Source organism: Labeo rohita, chromosome 24 (assembly GCF_022985175.1).
Source record: "Labeo rohita strain BAU-BD-2019 chromosome 24, IGBB_LRoh.1.0, whole genome shotgun sequence".
Lineage (NCBI taxonomy): Eukaryota > Metazoa > Chordata > Actinopteri > Cypriniformes > Cyprinidae > Labeo > Labeo rohita.
In genome coordinates, this window is record NC_066892.1 from 4001694 (window position 1) to 4011689 (window position 9996).

The 9996-nt window shown below is 33.2% G+C and overlaps 2 protein-coding genes across 2 annotated transcripts; one reads left to right on the forward strand and one right to left on the reverse strand.

Moving 5' to 3' along the window:
- Positions 1-5050, reverse strand: gnptg (N-acetylglucosamine-1-phosphate transferase subunit gamma). The gene is made up of 10 exons (XM_051098329.1): positions 4721-5050; positions 4459-4513; positions 4242-4364; positions 3828-3911; positions 3643-3736; positions 2317-2431; positions 2135-2217; positions 1937-2059; positions 778-859; positions 1-598 (listed from the first exon to the last, which is right to left on the reverse strand). The coding sequence occupies exons 1-10, from the start codon at positions 4764-4766 to the stop codon at positions 513-515; spliced, it is 891 nt and encodes a 296-aa protein (XP_050954286.1). The 5' UTR covers positions 4767-5050; the 3' UTR covers positions 1-512.
- A 214-nt stretch (positions 5051-5264) lies between these two features.
- tsr3 (TSR3 ribosome maturation factor) lies at positions 5265-8925 on the forward strand. The gene is made up of 6 exons (XM_051098330.1): positions 5265-5656; positions 5801-6008; positions 7348-7541; positions 8054-8221; positions 8321-8375; positions 8467-8925. The coding sequence occupies exons 1-6, from the start codon at positions 5536-5538 to the stop codon at positions 8570-8572; spliced, it is 852 nt and encodes a 283-aa protein (XP_050954287.1). The 5' UTR covers positions 5265-5535; the 3' UTR covers positions 8573-8925.
- Positions 8926-9996: the final 1071 nt, after the last annotated feature.

Here is a 9996-nt window from a genome sequence, read left to right on the forward strand (position 1 = left end):
TTACCGTTTAAGTCTGGATAAGAAAAGTTGCTTGCAGAAAAATACACTTCATTGGTTGGAGCGGTTGAGCCAACATTGCTCGGTTTTTCTCTGTAAACGTGCCAGACGAATATTTTTGACAGTTGTGCTCATGTCTTTTTTAGCATCTCACACATGCTACTGCTTTCTAAAGATCCAGCGGCCAAGTTGCAAAAAGTTAAGACACGTCTAGATCTCAACACCAGTGTCTCATGTTTTATAAATGCAAAAGCACATTCTGTGTGAATGGCCCCTAAGGCTGGTCTTGATGTTCAAAAAATGTTTTCATTGTTCCACAGAGACAACGTTTTCACGTACAAATTGACCTCACCTTTAAAAATTCATAGCACAACATTGTCATGTCATAAAAACTTTATTTTTCATTATACATTGTTAGCTTAGGCAGAATCAAGTCAAATTTAAATATCATAAAATACCATTATCTCACAGTAGCATTATTTTCCTGAACGATTAGCTGTAGGTTTTGTGATCGTTTAGTGCAGATCAGCGATAAAGCCGGTGTCGCCACGCAGATGCTGGCCCTGGACAGGTGAGGCCTCTGAATGACCCTGGGTCCTGTCTGAAAGATCCAGAAGAACTTAACTGGTGCAACAGTAATGTACCTTAAGATCATCAATAAACTTCTGTTTATGAAATGTTTAGTTATCTTTTTTAAGATAACAAAATGATTTGATACATTCAGTCATTTTAAGTGAATTTTTGGTCCATTAGATGAGCAGAAGTGCATGCATGTCTCACCTGTTGTTGTCTGGTAGGAGATGTTATGTTGTGTTAGGAGTGATTGTAGCCGCTCTATCTCCGCCCGCTGCTTCTCAAAATCCTGTTAAAATAAACACACATGCTAAAAGCACACGCAAAACTGAAGCTGCATTGCATGAATGCATTGCACGTGTCCTGCACAAAATATTTAGACCTAAATTTCTGAATTTTAAATTGCATATAAAATGTCCATCTATTTGAATTAAATGGTTTTAACATAAACTAATAAACTTAATGTGATGCATGGTTGAAACAGGTAATTAAATCCAATTTGTTTCAAATTACTTGTTTTCACAGCCATATTTTAAACACATTCATACTTTATAACTGAATACATTATCTTTTCTTGACAAAGAACTGATTCTAAGCAATGTGAATAAATGCAATTTGAAAATATGATTTTTAAAATGCAAATACACTACCAGTACCAGTTTTTTTTTCAGTGTTTTTTCTTTTTCATTTATTTGATCCAGGGTACAGCAAAAACTGTAAAATTTTGAAATGAGTTTACTATTTAAAATATTTGTTTTCTATTTTAATATGTTTTAAAATTTAATTTATTCCTGTGATTTCAAAGCTGAATTATTAGCATCATTACTCCAGTCACGAGATCCTTCAGAAATCATTCTAATATTCTGATTTGCTGCTTAAAATTTTTCTTTTCATCAAAGAATCCTGAAAAATGCTCTCAACTGTTTTAAATATTGATAATAATAATAAAAAATGTTTTTTAACAGCAAATCAGCATATTAGAATGATTTCTGAAAAATCATGTGACATTGAAGACTGGAGTAATGATGCAGAAAATTCAGCTTTGATCACAGGAATAAATTACATTTTAAAATATATTAAAATAGAAAACATTTATTTATAAAGTCAAAATATTTCAGAATTTGGATCACATAAATGCAGGCTTGGTGAGCAGAAGAGACTTTTAGAAAAAAAAAAAAAAAAATTAAAAATGTCCTACTGTTCAAAAACTTTTGACTGGTAGTGTAGTTAATAATAAACTATTCCATGATTGGAAGTCTTCCATGATTAGTCTGTTCAAAACTGTGAAATCCAACTGAATGGACATGTTATATACAATTCAAATACATACACCTTAAATTTAGGACTGAATATTTGTCTGTCTGACCTGTGTGCACTGCTCCAGACTCTGATGCGTGAGAGACTTCGTGCTCTCTTCTACTTTTGGCTGTTGAGATTTCCTCAAGAGACCAGCCTCTTCAAACAGCTCCTTCAGGAGCTTATTATAACCCTAAACACAAACAAACACGTATTATTATGATGTTCTCAGATGCATGAAGATTATAACATTGTGTTTGTGTGTCACCTGTTCTGTGATGAGATCGTCATGTCGAGCTTGTGCAATTTCATCCCACTCTTTCTGCAACGCCTCACTCAAAACCGGATACACTGAAACACAAGCCAACAAAAAGACAAATAGTACATTGTAAATAGGGGTTAAACTAATTAGCGGGACAGTTTATTAAACACACATGATGCTTAACTCACCCAAAAGGGAGTGTGAATGGCAAACTAGTGGCGTCTCAAATGTGAGCGAATAAACACACGTCTGTGGCTCTGAAACACTCGCTAGTTTGCTGCTATTCCCACAGACCAGGATAACCTTGAATATAAACATAACATGTCAATGTCTATCACATATCAACATTTACTGGCAGAAAACATGCATACAGATACAGCTACAGTTGTGGTCAAAAGTTTACACCTCCTTTCAGAATCTGCAAAATGTTAATTATTTTACCAAAATAAGAGAGGTCATATAAAATGCATGTTATTTTTATTTAGTGCTGACCTGAATGAGGTATTTCACATAAAAGATGTTTACATGTAGTCCACAACAGAAAATAATAGTTGAATTTATAAAGATGACCCCATTCAAAAGTTTACATACACTTGATTCTCAAAACTGTGTTGTTACCTGAATGATCCACAGCTGTGTTTTTGTTTATCAGTCTCTTGTTTGTTCTGAACAATCAAATCGCAAATTCCCACAAATTCTTTGGTTTCTCAGCATTTTCGTTTATTTGAACCCTTTCCAACAACGACTGTATGATTTTGAGATCCGTCTTTTCACACTGAGGACAACTGAGGGACTCATATGCAACTATTACAGAAGGTTCAAACATTCACTGATGCTTCAGAAGGAAAAACAATGCATTAAAAGCCAGGGGGTGAAAACTTTTGGAATTCAAAGATCAAGGTAAATTTGACTTATTTTGTCTTCTGGGAAAAATGTAAGTATCTTCTGTTGCTTCTGAAGGGCAGTACTAAATGAACAAAAGTATGATATTTAGGCAGAAAATGTGCACAACTCTATTCTGTTCAAAAGTTTTCACCCCCGGCTCTTAATGCATAGTTTTTCCCTTTAGTTGTCTTCATTGTGAAAAGATGGATCTCAAAATCATACAGTCATTGTTGGAAAGGGTTCAAATACACAAAAATGCTGAAAAACCAAAGACTTTATGGGACCTGAAGGTTTTTTCTCTTACTCATGAACAACTATCACTAAACAAAAAAAATACAGCTGTGGATCATTCATGTAACAACACAGTATTAGAAATCAAGTGTATGTAAACTTTTAAACAGGGTAATTTTTTATAAATTCAAGTATTATTTTCTCTTGTGTACTATATGTAAATGTCTTCTATGTGAAATATCTTTATTCAGGTCAGTATCAAATAAACAACAGCATGCATTTTGTATGATCACTCTTATTTTAGTAAAATACTTAACATTTTGCAGATTCTGAAAGGGGGATGTAAACTTTTGACCTCAACTGTACATTCAAAACATACATGTTCATATAATACAGACCTTGGTCTGCCTGTTCTTGTTTCCGCATGAATCTCCCTCTCGCATCCACATGCCAGAAAATGTGTTATTCTGAATCTCCCATTCCTGCCAAATACTACACACACAACAGAGATTTCACACCATATAGTTTTAAGCTAAACTAAACCGAAGAAAGCATAAAAAAACATTTTTAGAAAGATCATTACCCTAGTATACCGCTGTATGCGTTCCATCTGAAACTCTGCTCATGCTGAGTCACATTATGAAATGGACAAAACGTGTATTTGTATCTATAAAGCAAAAAAATGAATCAATTTCTTTTAGCTGCGCACAATTACAATGATAACATGCAACTTTTAGTTCGAATTCACAGATGTTATACTAACTTCATGTGTTTTTTAACCAGGTGTTTGATACTAACACACAAACACGCATTTACGTAATTGCATTTTTACTTTTTGTAAACTTATTTAGCAAGATACAGTGCTTGTGACAACTAGCCCCGGTCTCTTTTATACGTCACAGTATAGAAGAAGAATCTATTAAATATGTATATAAAGCTTATATCTATTTTAAGCACAGTTTTCAATAATGTTTAAGGTTGTGCAGATGTTACTGACGTGGCTTCAATGTAGTTGTAGCATTTCCCTGCCAATCTGTGCAGATGTGAAGGTCCAGACACTGGAGATGGGCTGATCCTCGGCTGCAGGCGATTATTCTGAGACACAAGCTGATTATTCAACCTGAAAAATGAAAGTGAGGAGAATATGAGGAGTATGTTGTAGAATACATCTTATATCTGATCTGGAAATGCACAGGATTTGCTGGAAGCCCTACCCAAATGTATTAGGTTCCTCTACTATCTTCATCTTCCCTCCTGATGTGACAGCCACTGAAACACCATAAAAAACAATATAAAGTGGATACTGACATTATTATTATTAACTAAACACCCTATAAACAAACAAACAAACTGTATGTAACGCCTTAAATAGGCTTTTGAGAACAAACATATTGAATAGTTTTAGTTCCGCATCCAACTGTATTGATCAAATGATCTAATCATGCAATAAAACAAGACTTTGTCTGTAACACTTACCCAGTGCTGTCAGATACAGGCATAATTTTAAATATACACACTCCATAACTCTTCAAAAAGTAGGATTTGTAAGGAAAAACTACATTTTATTTCAGTTCTGTCTGTTCATGTGACAACTGAAAACAGTACTGATCGGAAGATGTTATGTTTTATGAACGCGTTGCTTATAAAATGCATCAATTATCGAGAACATATCTTATATTTAATAGTTTTAACAGATGTGCGACATAATCACATTTATTCGATTTAAACGTGTCCTTTTTGCTGTTTAATGTAAGCATTAAAAACGAAATATGCATTACAACGGGTGTGAATATCGGAAAGGCGGCGTGCGCAGTAAACAAAACAACATGCTACATTTCCGATGTAAATTTGACTCTGTCTAAATAAAAGTCCTCTTCCGTTTTTATTTTATGGATATTTATGTCTGTTTTGTTCATAATAAATGAAATTAAAATATTAATTTCTACTCTAAAACTTAAACTGAAGCAGGATGATATTAATATTTATTTATCTTAAATAAATTACCGGCTTTTAAGATTGGTTCTAATAACAGCCATGTTTTATTACGTCACCGTGTTTTGGCCTCACGAAACGAAAAGCGTGTTAGAATAAATCTTTGGGATTTGCTTTAAAAGACTATAAACATTAGAATTTATGCCATGATTCAGTATAAAGTAGATGCATTATTGACCTACTGTAAGTGTAAGGTGGTTAAATAGGGTATAATACAGTCAAAGCGTTACACACGCTTATACACACGTGTGAAAAAGTCAAAGTTATTGCTAACAACAAAAGTAAGGTTGAATTCAGACATGGGACGTAAAAAACAGGGTAAATGCGAGCGACCGGTTCACAAGGGCAAAGACACACGACACAGGATGAAGGGGAAATCATTAGAAACTTTCACAGAGGAGATGCATGAGGCTCTGCAAGGTTTGTGTGCATGTTAATATTGTCATCTTGTTTAAACATATGAGCTTGGGTTAATGTCTTAATGTGAATTACTCTCTTTAATTTTCTGTAACAAAGCATGACTGATATGAGTTGTGTATAATGAAGTGTCTGTGTGTGTTTCAGCCAGTGAGGATGCAGATTCAGAGGCTGCAGGAGGGGTGAAGTTGCCCTGTCAGTTGGCCATGTGGGATCTGGGTCACTGTGACCCGAAAAGGTGTACAGGACGAAAGCTAGCCAGGAAAGGATTTGTGCGCTGCCTGCGACTCAACCAGCGCTTTAATGGTCTGATACTCAGCCCGATGGGAACCAAATACGTCACACCTGCAGACAGGTGGGCTACAGAAAGTATTTTCATAAGATCAAGATTTTAAAAATCCATTCACACTTGCACCGACAAAGAAGCACTGACATGAAATTTTACACCTCAGAGGTCTAAAACCTATCACACTGCTACTTTTATAGTAATGTTCAATGGTCAGTCTCATCCCAGCATTTACATACATTCATCCATCACACTGAGGACAACTGAGGGATGCAACTATTAAAGAAGGATCAAACGCTCACTGATGCTCCAGAAGGAAAACAATGCATCAAGAGCTGGGGTGTGAAAACTTTTGAACAGAATGAAGATGTGTACATTTTTCTTATTTTGCCTAAATATCATATTTTTCTCATTTAGTCTTGAAGCTACAGAAGATACTTATATGTTTCCCAGAAGACAAAATAAGTCAAATTTACTCCGATCTTCGAATTCCAAAAGTTTTCACCCCCCATCTCCTAATGCATTTTTTTTTCCTACTGGAGAATCAGTGAGCGTTTGAATCTTCTGTAATAGTTGCATATGAGTCCCTCAGTTGTCCTCAGTGTGAAAAGATGGATCTCAAAATCATAGTCATTGTTGAAAAGGGTTCAAATACATAAAAATGCTGAAAAACCACAGAAATTGTAGGAGCTAAAGGATTTTTCTGATGAACTGCAGGCAGTTTAACTGTTCAGGATAAACAAGGGACTCATGAACAACTGTCACTAAACAAAACAACAAACAAACAAAAAAAACAAAAAAACAGCTGTGGGTCATTCAGGTAACAACACAGTATTAAGAATCAAATGTATGTAAACTTTTAAACAGGGTCTTTTTTATAAATTCAATTATTATTTTCTCTTGTGGACTATATGTAAACATCTTTTTAATGTAAAATATCTTATTCAGGTTAGTACTAAATAAAAAGTAACATGCATTTTGTATGATCCCTCTTATTTTGCTAAAATAATTAACATTTTGCAGATTCTCAACTTTTGAATTCAGCTGTATGTATACAACCATTCAATAGGCTTTTTTAAAATCAATCTTACTACTTTTAATCAGCACGGATGGATTAAATTGATCAGAAAAGACAATAAAGACAAAATTGATAATAATCATAAATGTTTCTTGAGCAGCAAATCAGCATATTAGAATGATTTCTGAAGGATCATTTGACACTTAAGATGAGTAATGATGCTGAAAATTCAGCTTTGCATCATATGAATAAATTACATTTTAAAATATATTCACATAGAAATCAGTTGTTTTAAAGTGTAAAAATATTTCAGATTTTTACAGTATTTTTTGATTTAATTAATACAGCCTTTTTTCTCAGTGTTTAATTTATAATATTCTTAATTTCCAGGGAGATTGTGGCCCAGGGCGGTCTAGCCGTGATTGACTGTTCATGGGCACGACTTGAAGACACGCCTTTCAGCAAAATGATTGGCTCGCATCCGAGGCTTTTGCCGTACTTGGTCGCAGCAAATCCGGTAAACTACGGAAAGCCATGCAAGCTGTCCTGTGTCGAGGCGTATGCCGCCACCTTCTGCATTGTGGGTAAGTAGATCCATACTATAGATTTCTATATTGCTGCTATTGTGTCTTATGGGTTTTGTATGTCTGTATGTTATTTTTTTAACTTTCTATTCATCAAAGAACCTTGAAAAAAAATTCACTTCCTTCGCACAACCGTTTTACAACATTAATAATAGTCAGAAATGTTTCTTGAACAGCAAATCAGCATATTATAATGATTTCTGAAGGGTCATGTGACACTGAAAGACTGGAGTAATGGTGCTGAAAATTCAGCTTTGCATCACGAAATAAATTAAATTTTAAAATAGATTTAAATAAAAAGTAGTTCTTTGTAATTGTAAAAATATTTCACAATTTTACTGTTTTTACTGTATTTTTAATTAAATAAATGCAGCCTTGGTACAAGAGACTTGTATTAAAAACAACCCCAATTTTTTTTAACAATATTGCAGTTTAATGAGAGCAGTTGAGTTTAAATAGTGCAAATCTGCTAGATGCTGATGTGTTTGTGTCTCTGTGTGATCATGCGTCAGGATTTCGTGACCTTGCTGTGCTCCTGCTGAGGAAGTTTAAGTGGGGTTTGGGATTTTTGGAGCTGAATAAGACTCTTCTAGAGCGTTACGCTTCCAGCCAATCAGAAGAGGAACTTCTGGCTGTAGAAAAAGAGTTTCTCACTGCCGCCCCTCAGGAAGACGATATAGGTAAGGTTTGATCATTTACATTAATCAAATGTAGTGTAAGTGTTTTGGAAATACTAACTTTGATGTTTTTGTGTGTGTGTTTATTTAAAATGTTTCCAGATCCTTTCGATGTGGACTCGGGAAGAGACTTTGTGAATCTCAACAGACCTGTGCAGTGAGATAAATTTATGTTTAAATATTAAAATATTTAATTTCCATTCAAGCTGACGTCAGTCGATCTAACCCGTGTGTGTTTGTACTCTCAGGGCCGAGGATGATGACACTGATGAGACATCAGAGGAGGAAGATGATGGTGAGGAGGAAGAACAGAAGAGTAAAAAGGAAGATGATGAAAGCGACGAGGAGTCTTGAGTTGTGTAATCTTAAAATGAAACGTGGGGAAAAAGGATGTTCAGTCACTGATTTAGTAACACTGACCTTCACTTGCCATGAGCAAACTTCTGTTTTCTGCGTGTTTGCAGATGGTTGCAGATATGGAACTAGTAAGTTAGTCAAACCAGAGTAATCAGGTACTATAGTCATGATTTCAGAGGACAACTTCCACAAAGACTCTTTATAATGTGCAGAATGTACCGTTTATTCATGAGAAGAATCTTCTCAAACTGTAATAACATTTATTATTGCAAAAAATGTTGACTGTTGTTTATAAGCAGAATGAAATGTTTAAATAAATATTTAAATGGTGTTTGCTGCCTTTGATTATAGTTTACCAGGTGTTTTACTAATTGGAGTTACGCTTTCTTCAATCCAGCCTTTTTTTTAATGTTTAAAATATACAGTACTATTTTTAAAATATACTCTACTAACTATAGCTTATTATTTATACTTCATTTATATATATATATATATATATATATATATATATATATATATATATATATGTGTGTGTGACCCTGGACCACAAAATCAGTCTTAAGTCGCTGGGGTATATTTGTAGCAATAGCCAAAAATACATTGTATGGGTCAAAATTATTGATTTTTCTTTTATGGCAAAAATCATTAGGATATTAAGTAAAGATCATGTTCCATGAAGATATTTTGTAAAATTCCTACTATAAATGTATGAAAACTTAATTTTTGTTTAGTCATATACATTAAGAATATTATTTGAAGAACTTTAAAGGCAATTTTATCAATATTTAGATTTTTTTGCGCCCTCAGATTCCTGATTTTTAAATAGTTGTATCTCAGCCAAATATTGTCCTATCCTAACATACATCAATGGAAAGCTTATTTATTCAGCTTTCACATGATGTATAAATCTCAATTTTGAAAAAATGACCCTTATGACTGTTTTTGTAGTTTTAGTTTTTTTAATTCATTTATTTTCAATGTTATTTTGATTATTTATTAATTTTTATTATTATTTTAAAATTATTTGTATATATTTAATGTTTTCTGCTAAATATAGATTGTTATATAATTTAATTTATATTGCTACATTATACATTTATTTTTATTATTTATATAATTTATGTAGTTTCTTTTTATTTATTTATTTATTTATTTATTTCGCACTTTTTTTTTTCCCTCAAGACTTCAAAGAAAATTGTGGATCATTTCCAAAGACCATGATATTACCATGGTGTCCAAAAACCATGCTAAGTATGCTGTGTGTAATAAATAATTTTTTTTTTTATTAATTTTATTTTCAATATTTAATGTTTTCTACTAAATGTAGTTTCATTTATATAATTTATATTACTACATTGGTCATTTATTTTTGTTCGTTATATAAATTAATGCAGTTTACTTATTTATTTTTTTAAACACTG

What these genes read in the sequence shown, in the direction of transcription:
- gnptg (XM_051098329.1), bottom strand. Translation starts at nt 4,766, where the DNA reads ATGGAGTGTGTATATTTAAAATTATGCCTGTATCTGACAGCACTGG. An exon ending in GCATACAGCGGTATACTAGG is followed by an intron (nt 3,737 to 3,827) that starts GTAATGATCTTT and finishes TTGTGTGTGTAG; the next exon opens with TATTTGGCAGGAATGGGAGA. An exon ending in ACGATCTCATCACAGAACAG is followed by an intron (nt 2,060 to 2,134) that starts GTGACACACAAA and finishes GTTTGTGTTTAG; the next exon opens with GGTTATAATAAGCTCCTGAA.
- tsr3 (XM_051098330.1), top strand. Translation starts at nt 5,536, where the DNA reads ATGGGACGTAAAAAACAGGGTAAATGCGAGCGACCGGTTCACAAGGGC. An exon ending in GATGCATGAGGCTCTGCAAG is followed by an intron (nt 5,657 to 5,800) that starts GTTTGTGTGCAT and finishes TGTGTGTTTCAG; the next exon opens with CCAGTGAGGATGCAGATTCA. An exon ending in TACGTCACACCTGCAGACAG is followed by an intron (nt 6,009 to 7,347) that starts GTGGGCTACAGA and finishes CTTAATTTCCAG; the next exon opens with GGAGATTGTGGCCCAGGGCG.